Consider the following 16,650-nt stretch of genomic DNA (forward strand, 5'->3'; position numbering starts at 1 on the left):
CACAGGTAATAAGGTAAGATCAACAAAGAATTGAGTGATGGTGTAAGATTTATTCATTATTGCTTCCTAATTCCCCTTCCGAGTGCCCGGCATGTAAATGAAGGAGGAACGCGAGCACACAGAGGGTGAGACGAGGAAGAGGGTGTGAAGAAGAAGAAGAGGAAGAGGATGAAGAAGACGACGAGGAGGAGAGAGGCAGAGGAAAGTAGGTTAAGGGGTGGAAAAGAGATATTTAATCTGACTTACAGTCTCTCCTTGTCTGTAGTACTTAACTCAAATTCTCATTCTCATTCTCATTCTCTCTCTCTCTCTCTCTCTCTCTCTCTCTCTCTCTCTCTCTCTCTCTCTCTCTCTCTCTCTCTCTCTCTCTCTCTCTCTCTCTCTCTCTCTCTCTCTCTCTCTCTCTCTCTCGTTCTCTCTAGGAAGAGCGTATATAATATCTGAGCCAAGATGGATCTTTTAAACTCGTGACGTAAAGTACCTGCGAATGGTATGGTCCTTCCTTCACAGCTGAACCTGAGACCAATCTTCACTGATGACCGCCTGATCAACGAGGCTGTTGGTGCTAGCACCAAACCTACACTAAAGAGGCTTCACACCACATCTAAACAGGGAACTTAGGGGCTCGGAAATAACATTTAAAACCGACTCAGCCGTTATTTAAAAATTAGATTGGACCATTTAAGCCGAGCCAGCGGCTTGGATCATACCGAGTCACCCTTTAACTTCAGTTGAAAATTCTAGCAAACTTAGCCTTCCACATTTTAACTTGAAGCTCATGAGTTCAACCACTCGTTTAATCGTAAAAAGTTGCATTAAGTTCCCCTCCCCCCTTGCGTTCACTTCTCTACAACATCTCTAGATAGATTTGTAGATAAATTTCTAGACAGACTTGGGACAGGGTCTGGAAGGTACGGTGAACCTAGGAATAGTGTTTACGTAGCCTTTATAATAATAATAATAATAATAATAATAATAATAATAATAATAATAATAATAATAATAATAATAATAAGAAGAAGAAGAAGAAGAAGAAGAAGAAGAAGAAGAAGAAGAATCTATTTCTACAAGTATATGATACAACTTATACAGACCATAGCTGACACCAGTGACATACTATATAGAAAGTCCCTGGTTACAAAAAGCATTTATGGCAACTTAGGTTAATTTTGTCCCCAGGATGCCACCCACACCAATCGGCTAACACCTAGGTACCTACTTACTGTTAGGTGAACATGGACAGGAGGTGTCTTAAGAAAACAGGTCTGTTTCCAGCCATACCGAGGTATGGAAGGAAATCTGACCTCGGGTCTTGCTACCAGAATTATAACACATCTGGTGCTGTGCTATACTGTTAAAGATATAGCGCAGCAACAGATTTAATTGAGGGTATATATATATATATATATATATATATATATATATATATATATATATATATGTCGTGCCGAATATGTAAAACTGGCCAATTAGCAAGAACTCATTTAAAATTAAGTCCTTTCTGAAATTTTCTCCTATACGTTTAAAGATATATTTTTTCCATTAATGTTAATGCAAAAATTTATAATTTTGCACCAAAAGAATCTTAGAAAACTTACCTAACCTTATTATAACAAGAAAAATTTATTTTAGCCTAACCCAACTAAATATATTTTAAATACGTTTGCAATAATTTAATACTAAACAAACACAATCAAATATATTTTTTTCGTTAGGTTCAGAATGGTTTTGGCGAAATTATTGCATACACAAATTTTCACTTGTCATATATGGCAAGATGAGCGTTGCTATTTAAGCCAAGATCGCAAGTTCTGCCTATTCGGCACGAGATATATATATATATATATATATATATATATATATATATATATATATATATATATATATATATATATATATATATATATATATATATATATATATATATATATACTATATATATATATATATATATATAGTATATATATATATATATATATATATATATATATATATATATATATATATATATATATATATATATATATATATGCAAGACAAGCCACGGGGGATGGAAATTTGTAGCTCAAGTACTTTCACACTTTTCAGTGCATCATCAGGAGCTGTGCAACGTTGCAAGAGAGCAACTAAAGCAGGGGTGCTGCCCAGATTATAGTACCAAACAGTTCTGTCATGGAACAAAACATAATTGAGTCTTCCCACTTGAAACACGAAAGGAATGCAGTATATAACTCAAATTATGGGTTACACAAGCTCTATAGCTATTTAGTAGAGTCCATTGTACAATCTTAAACAACAATGCTATACAAAATCACAGGATTGTTCATTATGCCAGGTGAGTTGATGGATTGGTGACGCCCGACCAGTGTCTACGTCACGTCAGTTGTGATGGTTATATAACGAGTGTAGCTGCTAGTGTACCATACTGTGACACGCACACAAGATTACGAGATAACATAAGGAGAAGTTAAAGGGTATTAGTAGAAATTAGAAATTTAGATCATAGAAATATTATCGGAAAAGCATAGAAGATTCCCAAGCGACACTGTGTAGAATAGCAGACAATATTTAGGAATAGATACTTTGAGTACCTCAATAGAACATTCCAGTACCCCAGAGGAAGACAGGTAAATGGACAAAGACCACATTCCATTCCTTTCTTTTATTATTTAAAAAGATTACACAGAATATAGCAATCCATGTGCATAGTATCCAACGAGAAACGCATTTTCTCAAACCACATGACCTGTTATAAACGACTAGAAAAAGCTAGGGGCTGCCTATTAATTCTTATAATTTCAAACACATGTACAACAAATTTCCAAGAAAATCTCCAAGACCATAGGCATAATATCGAAGATACGGTACTGTGTTCCACAATCAGCTCTCCTGGCCTTATATCACTCACTTATTTACCCCTATCTCACCTATGGAATTTGTGCATGGGGCTCAACAACAATAAATCTTCTCAGACCATTAATTGCCCAACAAAAGGCTGCAGTCAGACTGATAACAAATTCCCACTCCAGGCAGCATACTCCACCAATATTCAAAATTCTAAACTTACTCACCGTACAAAACAGCCATACTTATTATTGTGCCTACTACATACATAGAACACTAAACTCAGATATAAACCCTCCCCTCAAACTTCTCCTTACCAACCTCAACAGAGCACACGACCATAACACAAGACACAGATCACTCTCTGATGCTCCCCGTGTCCATCTCACACTATGTAAAAACTCAATGCACATAAAAGGCCCAAAAATTTAGAATTCATTGTTTAAAATACTCATTTGTACTTCTTATTGTAAATTGTTTACTGTAATTTTTACCACTGAATCTATCATTGCTTAGTTAATCTAAAGTTAATTTTAAGCCAGCCCATAATGCTCTGCATACGAGGGGCTTTTGGCATGTACACCCAACTACTATAATTCCTTGTATAATTATGTATCATGTCCAAATAAACTATTGTATTGTATTGTATTGTATTGTATATTTGACATCTCAGAAACCCTCGTACCCCATAAGAGGGAGTAGGAGGATGGCAGTAGGGTGGGGTTGGCACTGACCACTGACCACATTCTAAGGGAAACCGTGGCCGGTGACACATCCACAATACGCTACCCTGAGAACTCTCCCTGCTTTAGTTGCTCTCTTGCAACGTTGCACAGCTCCTGATGATGCACTGAGAAGTGTGAAAGTACTTGAGCTATGGATTTCCACCCCCCGTGGCTTGTCTTGCATAGTTAAAATCGCAAATATCGCAAACAAGTGATACAAGATGCAAAAGAACCACAGAGGGAGGTGAATGTTAGCTCTAGGCCTTTCGTGCAATCAACACATCAGGAGCTTGCAATGATGCAGATAAGAGGAGATCCAATCAAATACGATTACAGGAAACGCCCTTGCTGGGCTAGTAACACTTTCTCCTGTATAAATTACTAAATTTAAAAAGAGAAACTTTCGTTTTTCTTTTTGGGTCACCCTGCCTCGGTGGGATATGGCCTGTGCGTTGAAAAAAAAAAGATTAATATATGGTATTAATATGATATTAATATATGATATTAATATGATATTGATATGATATTAATATATGATATTAATATATTACATTAATGTAATATTAATATATGATATTACATGTTAACATATATGATATTAACATGCAAATTTCAAGGCTTAATAATTGTACGTGGTCAGTATTATCAATAGTTCTGATAATATCAAATGATTCCAACATCACAGAACAAAATGAATATTCCTTCTCATCAGTTGTATATTGTTGCAGAGAACCATGAGAGAGAACGTTACCAGCCACCACCGACCCTGTGTTCATTTACGGTAAGTTCATTCACACTTGCTTTTTACCGTAAGTTCACACTTGTTCTGACGTTATCAATTAGGGTAAGTTCACACTTTGTTCTGACGCCATCTTTTACGTTAAGTTCAGACTTGTTTTAAATAAGTTATCACTTCACTTACATCATCAGACTTGTGAAGTGTCTAACACCAAGACTGAACAAAGTCTTCACTAAGACAATGTTATCTTACTGAAGACTTTCTTTGCACTGTTATCTTATCAGTACTTGTCTTCACTCTGTCTATCATACTTCGCTGTCTATCATAATTCTCTGTCTATCATACCTCTCTGTCTATCATATTTCTCTGTCTTTCATGTTTCTGTACAACGGTAGCATAAACTATTACCGACTACTATTGGCTAAAATTTATAGGGGGGCGTTGACCCCCGGAACACCCTTCAGGTATACTCCAGCTATCATCTACAGGACATAAAATAATTTAAGAGTCTCTAAATTGAATTATTAAATGTACAATAATTGTGTTTATCCCACCACCCACAGTCAGGCTCCCACCACCCACAGTCAGGCTCCCACCACCCACAGTCAGGCTCCCACCACCCACAGTAATACTCCCACCAGCCATAGCAATGCTCCAACCAGCCACAGTGAAGGTCCAACCACCTATAGTGAGCCTCCCACCACCCACACATATGGACATAGCTCCTGCTGCTACTCCCACAACACCGTGAAAATACACATGAGACATTTTTACAATGAAAACAAAAATGAAGGCTACGGTCACACTGTAGGGAATCCAACTCTCAAAACTTTCTTGGCAAAACTATTGTAACTCACCTAACTCATGTCAACAACAATCACGTCCAAAGTTTCCACCACTGACACAAACCCTGAGAGTTGACGACATTATAGAGTCTGTACCCCAGAAAATGCGAAAGGGGGATTACCAATAGACCCTTAGCTGTCTTCAAGACCCCTGGCTGTCTTCAAGACTCCTGGCTGTCTTCAAGACTCCTGGCTGTCTTCAAGACTCCTGGCTGTCTTCAAGACTCCTGGCTGTCTTCAAGACTCCTGGCTGTCTTCAAGACCCTTGGCGTCTTCAAGACCCCTGGCTGTCTTCAAGAAGTCTTTGGATAGGTACCAAAGTCGGTACCTGATCAGCCGGGCAGTGGTTCGTACGTCGGTTTACGTGCGGCCAACAGAAATAGCCTAGTTGATCAGGCCCTGATCCAATACGAGGCCTGGTCACAGACCGGGCCGCGGGGCGTTGACTCCAGAAACCCTCTCCAGGTATACACACACTCACATGCGAACCACATATAAAATGCTGAGAGGAACTGACACGGTGGACAGAGACAGGATGTTCCAGAGATGTGACACAGCAACAAGGGGTCACAGTTGGAAGTTGAAGACTCAGATGAGTCACAGGGATGTTAGGAAGTATGTCTTCAGTCATAGAGTTATCAGGAAGTGGAACAGTCTGGAAAGTGATGCAGTGGAGGCAGGAACCATATGTAGCTTTAAGAAGAGATATGATAAGGCTAATGGAGCAGGGAGAGAGTGAACCAAGTAGCGGCCAGTGAAGAGGCTGGGAGAGGAGCTATGTCTCGACCTCTGCAACCACAATTAGGTGTGTACACACACACACATACATGCATATATATATATATATATATATATATATATATATATATATATATATATATATATATATATATATATATATATATATATATATATATATATATATATATATATATATATATATATATATATATGTCGTGCCGAATAGGCAGAACTTGCGATCTTGGCTTAAATAGCAACGCTCATCTTGCCATATAGGACAAGCGAAAATTTGTGTATGCAATAACTTAGCCAAAATCATTCTGAGCCCATCGAAAAAAATATATTTCACTGCGTTTGTTTAGTATTAAATTACTGAAAACAAATCTAAAATATATTTAGTTGGGTTAGGCTAAAATAAATTGTTCTTGTTATAATAAGGTTAGGTAAGTTTTCTAAGATTCTTTTGGTGCAAAATTAAAATTTTTTACATTAACATTAATGAAAAAAATATATCTTTAAACGTATAAGAGAAAATTTTAGAAAGGACTTAATTTTAAATGAGTTCTTGCTAATTGACCAGTTTTATATATTCGGCACGACATACATATATATATATATATATATATATATATATATATATATATATATATATATATATATATATATATATATATATATATATATATATATATATATATATATATATATATATATATATATATATATATATATATATATATATATATATATATATATATATATATATATATATATATATATATATATATATATATATATATGATACGAGGCAGCTATACATCCCACTAATCCACTTAACACATTAGGGGAAAAGAGTAAAACTCTACACTTATTTACAGCGTCTTGCTGAGCCTCACCCTGGGCCACGGAGCGTTGCCTCACCCTGGGTCACGGAGCGTTGCCTCACCCTGGGTCACGGAGCGTTGCCTCACCCTGGGTCACGGAGCGTTGCCTCACCCTGGGTCACGGAGCGTTGCCTCACCCTGGGCCACGGAGCGTTGCCTCACCCTGGGCCACGGAGCGTTGCCTCACCCTGGGTCACGGAGCGTTGCCTCACCCTGGGCCACGGAGCGTTGCCTCACCTTGGGCCACGGAGCGTTGCCTCACCCTGGGCCACGGAGCGTTGCCTCACCCTGGGTCACGGAGCGTTGCCTCACCCTGGGCCACGGAGCGTTGCCTCACCCTGGATCACGGAGCGTTGCCTCACCCTGGGTCACGGAGCGTTGCCTCGCCCTGGGTCACGGAGCGTTGCCTCACCCTGGGCCACGGAGCGTTGCCTCACCCTGGGTCACGGAGCGTTGCCTCACCCTGGGCCACGGAGCGGGGTCTCACCCTGGGCCACGGAGCGGGGCCTCACCCTGGGCCACGGAGCGTTGCCTCACCCTGGGTCACGGAGCGTTGCCTCACCCTGGGCCACGGAGCGTTGCCTCACCCTGGGCCACGGAGCGTTGCCTCACCCTGGGTCACGGAGCGTTGCCTCACCCTGGGTCACGGAGCGTTGCCTCACCCTGGGCCACGGAGCGTTGCCTCACCCTGGGTCACGGAGCGTTGCCTCACCCTGGGTCACGGAGCGTTGCCTCACCCTGGGCCACGAAGCGTTGCCTCACCCTGGGTCACGGAGCGTTGCCTCACCCTGGGTCACGGAGCGTTGCATCACCCTGGGCCACGGAGCGTTGCCTCACCCTGGGCCACGGAGCGTTGCCTCACCCTGGGTCACGGAACGTTGCCTCACCCTGGGCCACGGAGCGTTGCCTCACCCTGGGTCACGGAGCGTTGCCTCACCCTGGGCCACGGAGCGTTGCCTCACCCTGGGTCACGGAGCGTTGCCTCACCCTGGGCCACGGAGCGTTGCCTCACCCTGGGTCACGGAGCGTTGCCTCACCCTGGGCCACGGAGCGTTGCCTCACCCTGGGCCACGGAGCGTTGCCTCACCCTGGGCCACGGAGCGTTGCCTCACCCTGGGCCACGGAGCGTTGCCTCACCCTGGGTCACGGAGCGTTGCCTCACCCTGGGTCACGGAGCGTTGCCTCACCCTGGGTCACGGAGCGTTGCCTCACCCTGGGTCAAGGAGCGTCGCCTCACCCTGGGCCATGGAGCATTGCCTCACCCTGGGCCACGGAGCGTTGCCTCACCCTAAGCCACGGAGCGTTGCCTCACCCAGGGCCACGGAGCGTTGCCTCACCCTGGGCCACGGAGCGTTGCCTCACCTTGGGTCACGGAGCGTTGCCTCACCCTGGGTCATGGAGCGTTGCCTCACCCTGGGTCACGGAGCGTTGCCTCACCCAGGGCCACAGAGCGTTGCCTCACCCTGGGTCACTGAGCGTTGCCTCACCCTGGGTCACGGAGCATTGCCTCACCCTGGGCCACGGAGCGTTGCCTCACCCTGGGCCACGGAGCGTTGCCTCACCCTGGGCCACGGAGCGTTGCCTCACCCTGGGCCACAAAGCGTTGCCTCACCCTGGGACACGGAGCGTTGCCTCACCCTGGGCCACGGAGCGTTGACTCACCCTGGGCCACGGAGCGTTGCCTCACCCTGGGCCACGGAGCGTTGCCTCACCCTAGGCCACGGAGCGTTGCCTCACCCTGGGTCACGGAGCGTTGCCTCACCCTGGGTCACGGAGCGTTGCCTCACCCAGGGTCACGGAGCGTTGCATCACCAAGGGTCACGGAGCGTTGCTTCACCCTGGGCCACGGAGCCTTGCCTCACCCTGGGCCACGGAGCGTTGCCTCACCCTGGGTCACGGAGCGTTGCCTCACCCTGGGTCACGGAGCGTTGCCTCACCCTGGGCCACGGAGCGTTGCCTCACCCTGGGCCACGGAGCGTTGCCTCACCCTGGGCCACGGAGCGTTGCCTCACCCTGGGTCACGGAGCGTTGCCTCACCCTGGGCCACGGAGCGTTGCCTCACCCTGGGCCACGGAGCGTTGCCTCACCCTGGGACACGGAGCGTTGCCTCACCCTGGGCCACGGAGCATTGCCTCACCCTGGGCCACGGAGTGTTGCCTCACCCTGGGCCACGGAGCGAGGCCTCACCCAGGGCCACGGAGCGTTGCCTCAACCTGGGTCACGGAGCATTGTCTCACCCTGGGTCACGGAGAGTTGCCTCACCCTGGGTCACGGAGCGTTGCCTCTCCCTGGGTCACAGAGCGTTGCCTCACCCTGGGCCACGGAGCGTTGCCTCACCCTGGATCACAGAGCGTTGCCTCACCCTGGGTCAGAGAGCGTTACCTCACCCTGGGCCACGGAGCGTTGCCTCACCCTGGGCCACGGAGCGGGGTCTCACCCTGGGCCACAGAGCGGAGCCTCATCCTGGGTCACGGAGCGTTGCCTCACCCTGGGTCACGGAGCGGGGCCTCACCCTGGGCCAAGGAGCAGGGCCTCACCCTGGGCCACAGAGCAGGGCCTCACCCTGGGTCACAGAGCGGGGCCTCACCCTGGGCCACGGAGCGGGGCCTCACCCTGGGCCACGGAGCGGGGCCTCACCCTGGGCCACGGAGCGGGGCCTCACCCTGGGTCACGGAGCGGGGCCTCACCCTGGGCCACGGAGCGGGGCCTCACCCTGGGCCACGGAGCAGGGCCTCACCCTGGGTCACGGAGCGGGGCCTCACCCTGGGCCAGGGAGCGGGGCCTCACCCTGGGCCACGGAGCGGGGCCTCACCCTGGGCCACGGAGCGGGGCCTCACCCTGGGCCAGGGAGCGGGGCCTCACCCTGGGTCACGGAGCGGGGCCTCACCCTGGGCCACGGAGCGGGGCCTCACCCTGGGCCACAGAGCAGGGCCTCACCCTGGGTCACAGAGCGGGGCCTCACCCTGGGCCACGGAGCGGGGCCTCACCCTGGGCCACAGAGCAGGGCCTCACCCTGGGTCACAGAGCAGGGCCTCACCCTGGGTCACGGAGCGGGGCCTCACCCTGGGCCACAGAGCAGGGCCTCACCCTGGGTCACAGAGCGGGGCCTCACCCTGGGTCTCGGAGCGAGGCCTCACCCTGGGTCTCGGAGCGAGGCCTCACCCTGGGTCTCGGAGCGAGGCCTCACCCTGGGTCTCGGAGCGAGGCCTCACCCTGGGTCTCGGAGCGAGGCCTCACCCTGGGTCACAGAGCGGGGCCTCACCCTGGGTCACAGAGCGGGGCCTCACCCTGGGCCACAGAGCAGGGCCTCACCCTGGGTCATAGAGCGGGGCCTCACCCTGGGTCACGGAGCGGGGCCTCACCCTGGGCCACAGAGCAGAGCCTCACCCTGGGTCACAGAGCGGGGCCTCACCCTGGGCCACAGAGCAGGGTCTCACCCTGGGTCACAGAGCGGGGCCTCACCCTGGGCCACAGAGCAGAGCCTCACCCTGGGTCACAGAGCGGGGCCTCACCCTGGGCCACAGAGCAGGGCCTTACCCTGGGCCACTCAGCAAGTACACGATCACCACCTGATCAACACTAACAACCATGTCAGAGTGTATCAGAAAAAATAAAATGGAACAATAAATGGAACAATACACAAATAATCCAATACACTAATAACGACTACCTCTACCACTACTTTAATTGTGTGCAGTGTGTCCAGCACTTGCTGGTGTACCCTACCGCCTTGGTTTGCTGGAAGCCGTTCTGTCTCCACCGTGAATACCTCTAAAACTTTTCACATACTTCCTGGTCGCTCCTTAACAATTATATTACCACCTCTTGTTTTGTTACTCACAGTTCCCCCGCCCCTCCACTTGTATATATACTGGCTCCCTTACCTTTGTCCTTCTGTGGGACTAGTTAATGATCCTCTGTGTGGCTATTTGTGTAGATTGTATCACCAAGAGGCAGACAAATATCTCAGTCTTCATACATAAGAACATAAGAAAAAAGGAACACTGCAACAGGCCTACTGACCCAAGCGGAGCAGGTCCATGTTTCCCCCCCGGATTAGACCAATGACCCACTCCCCGGATTATCCCAATGACCTACCCAGCCAGGTCATCTCCACTCAAGGATGGAGCACTGTACCAGACCCAGCAGCACAAGCTAGTCAGGTCAACCCACACCCACTCATGTGTTTATCTAACCTATTTTTAAAACTACACAACGTTTTAGCCTCAATAACTGTACTCGGGAGTTTGTTCCACTCATCCACAACTCTATTACCAAACCAGTGCTTTCCTATATCCTTCCTGAATCTGAATTTTTTCAACTTGAAACCATTGCTGCGAGTCCTGTCTTGGCTGGAAATTTTCAGCACGCTATTTACATTCCCTTTATTTATTCCTGTTTTCCGTTTATACACCTCGATGATATCCCCCCTAATTCTACGCCTTTCGAGAGAGTGCAGATTCAGGGTCCTCAGTCTATCCTCATAGGGAAGATTTCTGATACATGGGATCATCTTTGTCATCCTCCTCTGTACATTTTCCAGAGCATTTATATCCATTCTGAGCAGCATAGTCTAAATGAGGCCTAACCAAGGATATATAGAGTTGAAGACCAACCTGACGACTTCTATTATTTATACTTCTAGATATGAAGCCAAGAATTCTGTTAGCTTTATTGCGAACACTAATGCACTGTTGTCTTGGTTTTAGATTACTGCTAACCAGAACTCCTAAATCCTTTTCGCAATCAGTAGTATTAAGATCTACATAATTTAGTTTATATGTGGCATGGTTATTTAACTGTCCAACATTCAGAATTTTGCATTTGTCAATATTAAACTGCATCTGCCACTTCTCCGACCATTGCGTCAGTCTATTCAAATCATCCTGGAGTGCTCTAATGTCCTCATTAGAATGAATTGGACGGCCTATTTTGGTGTCATCAGCAAATTTGCTTATGTCGCTATTTATTCCCTCATCTATGTCGTTTATGTAAATTGTGAACAACAACGGGCCCAACACTGACCCCTGAGGAACACCGCTTGTGACGTGCCCCCATTCTGATTTCTCCCCATTTATGCAAACTCTCTGCTGTCTATTTGTCAGCCATGCCTCTACCCAGGAAAAAATTTCTCCTCCTATTCCGTGTGCCCTAAGTTTCCTCAATAGCCTCTGATGTGGAACTCTATCGAAAGCCTTACTGAAGTCCATATACACAATATCATATTCATTACCATGATCTACCTCCTCAAACACCTTAGTGAAAAAAGTCAGTAAATTCGTAAGACAGGAACGCCCCTTTGTAAAACCGTGTTGAGATTCATTAATCAATCTGTGCCTATCAAGATGGCTACGAATTGCTTCGGCAATTATTGATTCCATAAATTTTCCCACTATGTAGGTAAGGCTTATTGGTCTATAGTTCGAAGCCAAGGACCTGTCACCTGCCTTGTAAATAGGTATTACATTTGCCATTTTCCACTTATCAGGCACTATGCCAGTTTGTGGTGATATGTTAAAAAGATTAGCCAAAGGTATGCTAAGTTCCTCTTTACATTCCTTTAACACCCTTGCAAACAGTTCATCAGGACCTGGGGATTTGTTAGGTTTTTATTTCTCTATTTGTTTGAGGACCATGTCAGTAGTTATCGCAATCGTACATAGTTTATTATCGTCCTGTTCTACATAATCTATTATTTCAGGAATATCGCTAGTATTTTCCTGGGTGAAAACTGAGAGGAAGTAGGTATTTAGAATTTCACACATATTCTTATCACTGTCAGGTATGTATACCTGAAAAAACCCTTTTGGGTTAGTCTTTGAATCCCTTGCGACCTTAGCCTCATAATCCCTTTTTGCTTTTCTTATTCCTTTTTTTTATTTCTCTCTTTAATTGGATATATTGATTTCTTAACTGCCCATCCCCTCTTTTGATACGCCTATATATGCCTCTCTTTTGACCAATGAGATGTTTTAATCTATTGTTCATCCATTTGGGATCATTTTTGTTAGATCTAATTTCCCTACTTGGAACAGAAGTTGTCTGGGCAGCTAGAACTATGCTCTGAAAAACGTCATATTAACAACCAAGATCACCTACCTGACCCATAGGCAAGACATCCCAATTTAGCCCACCCAGGTAATTTTTCAGTCCCATGAAGTCGGCCAAGCGAAAATCTGGGACAGAGATATGATTGCAGTTATCTGGGTAATTCCATGATATATTGAAACTAAGTGATTTGTGGTCACTTTCCCCAAGCTAATCATTAACCTTAAGATTATTAATTAGTGAATCTTTGTTGGCAAGAACCAAGTCAAGCAGATTGTTTCCTCTAATTGGTTCTGTCACAAACTGTTCTAAAAAGCAATCCTGAACCGTATCAAGAAAGTCACTAGACTCAAGATTTCCTGTCATAATGTTCCAATCAATTTGTCTAAAGTTAAAATCTCCCATTATCACAACATTTTCATATCTAGATGCCTTATGAATTTCGTCCCATAACAGCTTACTGCCCTCCCTGTCAAGATTTGGGGGCCTATAAATCACACCCACAATTAATTTGTCACGTCCCTCGAGAAACTGTAGCCAAACAGATCCTGTGTTCGATGTTTCTAATCTTATATCATGTCTAAGACAACAATTTAAAAATTTTCTCTGACATACATCTCCACACCACCACCCTTCCTGTTGACCCTATCAGTGTGGAATAGTTTATAACCCTGTATGTTTCATTCAGAAGGTATTTCTCTATCTTTCAGGTTGAACCAGGTCTCTGTTATACCAATAATATCTATATTACCTACACTTGCAAGTAATTTTAGCTCATCTATCTTATTTCTTAGACTCCTACTATTTGTATAGTAAACCTTAAGGGAGCTAGTCACTCTTTGCCCTCTACTATCTCTCTTTGTTTGTTGATCAGTTGATTTGCCATTACTAGCAACTATATTTTGAATATTGTCTTTTAAACATATCCCTGAGGTATCCCGGTAATAACTGCTGTTTTTAACTCTAATGCTGCAGCCTGATTGTTTCCCACAAACACCCATACCTCTATAATCTATCAGTTTAAATTCCTAGACAAGTCATCAATTGCCCTCTCAATTGAATTGGCTAATGCAACCTCTCCATCCCCAGAGAGATGAACCCCATCTCTTGCATACATATCACGTTTGCCAAAGAATAGGTCCCAGTTATCATTGAATGGGACTGCAAGTTCCTTGCAGTACCTGTCTAACCAGCAATTTATACCAATTGCCCTAGACATCCATACATTGCCCACTCCCTTTCTAGGCAAGATGCTACATATGACTGGGATCCCTCCCTTAGACCTAACTACTTCTATGGCTGACCTGTACTTATCCAGCAGCTCCTATCTCTCTCTATTTTTTTTTCATTATATACCCCTGGTGTCCACACTCGGCCTATCACCATTGTCCACCTGACTCCTACCTCAGCAAGGACCAATAAAAACATACCACACGCTGCTGGTGTGGGATTCATCTGTAAAAACCAGCATTAGTGGTCACAGTGTGGGGCCCATGGTAACCTCTTTATGGTGAATAGAAATATACCTAGTTGGATGAATCTTATTACAGTCACTTGGCCCAGTGGTTAATGCACTGGCCTATGAGTTTTAAGACTCATTTTCCATGAGTTTAACCCCCACCCCTTCCCTAGTTCACCACCCTCCATCATCAAAACACTGTTTATATTGTGGCCAAATGTTTAACCGGCCCAGGTGTTGACTTTATCCCCGACCTCACACGAACTAGTATGACCTATCTCTAGCCACCTGGTCGGTGCCTAGAAACCTTGATAACTAAACTGAACTAACCACGGAACGGGTGAGGTTTGAGCCACGGCGAATTAGTCTTAAAACTCAAGTGGATTACTCAGGATGCACTGACAATCTAAAATTTAAAAACAGGGTAATAATTAAAAATAACAGAGCATAATAATTCCGTGACTGGAGCAACACACAAATAACCAGAGCATAGGAAACTGAAGCTTCTTCCTGCCCTCCTTCTCTTCCTCCTCCTTCTCGTTCTGGTTCTCCTACTCCTCTTAATCCTCCTATTCCTCCTCTTCTTCTTCCTTTTCCTCTTCCTCCTCGCCCACTTACCATAATTTGTTGTCAAACTCCGGCGCATAATTCTCGCCGCCAAGATACTACCAGACTGACTTTGACAACTTTTTAAGCGACTTTTAAGCTAAGACGCAACGACAGCACACCAGGTTGTCGTTCCTGATGCAACGACAGCACACCAGGTTGTCGTTCCTGATGCAACGACAGCACACCAGGTTGTCGTTCCTGATGCAACGACAGCACACCAGGTTGTCGTTCCTGATGCAACGACAGCACACCAGGTTGTCGTTCCTGATGCAACGACATCACACCAGGTTGTCGTTCCTGATGCAACGACAGCACACCAGGTTGTCGTTCCTGATGCAACGACAGCACACCAGGTTGTCGTTCCTGATGCAACGACAGCACACCAGGTTGTCATTCCTGATGCAACGACAGCACACCAGGTTGTCGTTCCTGATGCAACGACAGCACACCAGGTTGTCGTTCCTGATGCAACGACAGCACACCAGGTTGTCGTTCCTGATGCAACGACAGCACACCAGGTTGTCGTTCCTGATGCAACGACAGCACACCAGGTTGTCGTTCCTGATGCAACGACAGCACACCAGGTTGTCGTTCCTGATGCAACGACAGCACACCAGGATGTCGTTCCTGATGCAACGACAGCACACCAGGTTGTCGTTCCTGATGCAACGACAGCACACCAGGTTGTCGTTCCTGATGCAACGACAGCACACCAGGTTGTCGTTCCTGAAACAACAGCAACAGAGTAGCCCAGGACAGGCTACCGTTCCAGGCACAACAACAGAGCAGGCCAGGGCAGGCTGTCGTTCTAGACACCACAATAGCAGAGCAGGCCAGGGCAGGCTATCGTTCTAGACACAACAACAACAGAGCAGGCAAGGGCAGGCTATCGTTCCATACACAACAACAATAGAGCAGGCCAGGGCAGGCTATCGTTCCAGATCGTTCCATACACAACAATAACAGAGCAGGCCAGGGCAGGCTATCGTTCCTGACACAACAACAGAGCAGGCCAGGGCAGGCTATCGTTCCACACACAACAGCAACAGAGCAGGCCAGGGCAGGCTATCGTTCCATACACAACAACAACAGAGCAGGCCAGGGCAGGCTATCGTTCCTGACACAACAACAGAGCAGGCCAGGGCAGGCTATCGTTCCATACACAACAGCAACAGAGCAGGCCAGGGCAGGCTATCGTTCCATACACAACAGCAACAGAGCAGGCCAGGGCAGGCTATCGTTCCAGATACAACAGCAACAGAGCAGGCCAGGGCAGGCTATCGTTCCACACACAACAACAACAGAGCAGGCCAGGGCAGGCTATCGTTCCATACACAACAGCAACAGAGCAGGCCAGGGCAGGCTATCGTTCCATACACAACAACAACAGAGCAGGCCAGGGCAGGCTGGCCTTCTTAACTGCCACTGCTGTCACACAATATCTCAACAATAAAAGAAGCAAGAAACTCGGAGTATGAAATACTTCACATATTACTACGTTTTATGTTGTCAAACCACAGCTTGAGTAACTAAATATATACAAATGTATTCACTCAGAACACCTACGTTAAAAAAAACACTTCTCGGTCCTTGGATCTCAATCACTTCAAATATTGGACCTTAGTTGCTATAAATGCTATAAATAATATGATCAAGTCCAAGGACAGAAAAAAATTTTATTAATAAAGGTGTCCTAAGGCATTCCTGTCCATTTCTTCTCATAAACTGTCAGCAGTTATTCGCCTTTTTGCTATAC

At 46.1% G+C, this 16,650-nt stretch overlaps 1 protein-coding gene across 1 annotated transcript in view; it reads left to right on the top strand.

The window, feature by feature from the left end:
* The first annotated feature begins 4,296 nt into the window (after window positions 1-4,296).
* LOC138854663 (uncharacterized) overlaps window positions 4,297-16,650 on the top strand; it is a 57,290-nt gene continuing 44,936 nt past the window's right edge. The window contains exon 1 of the mRNA XM_070099086.1: window positions 4,297-4,350. Coding sequence (XP_069955187.1) covers window positions 4,304-4,350 — 47 coding nt within the window. The 5' untranslated portion in view covers window positions 4,297-4,303. The remainder of the gene's footprint in view (window positions 4,351-16,650) is intronic.

This window comes from Cherax quadricarinatus, chromosome 66, assembly GCF_038502225.1.
Source record: "Cherax quadricarinatus isolate ZL_2023a chromosome 66, ASM3850222v1, whole genome shotgun sequence".
NCBI classification, from domain to species: domain Eukaryota; kingdom Metazoa; phylum Arthropoda; class Malacostraca; order Decapoda; family Parastacidae; genus Cherax; species Cherax quadricarinatus.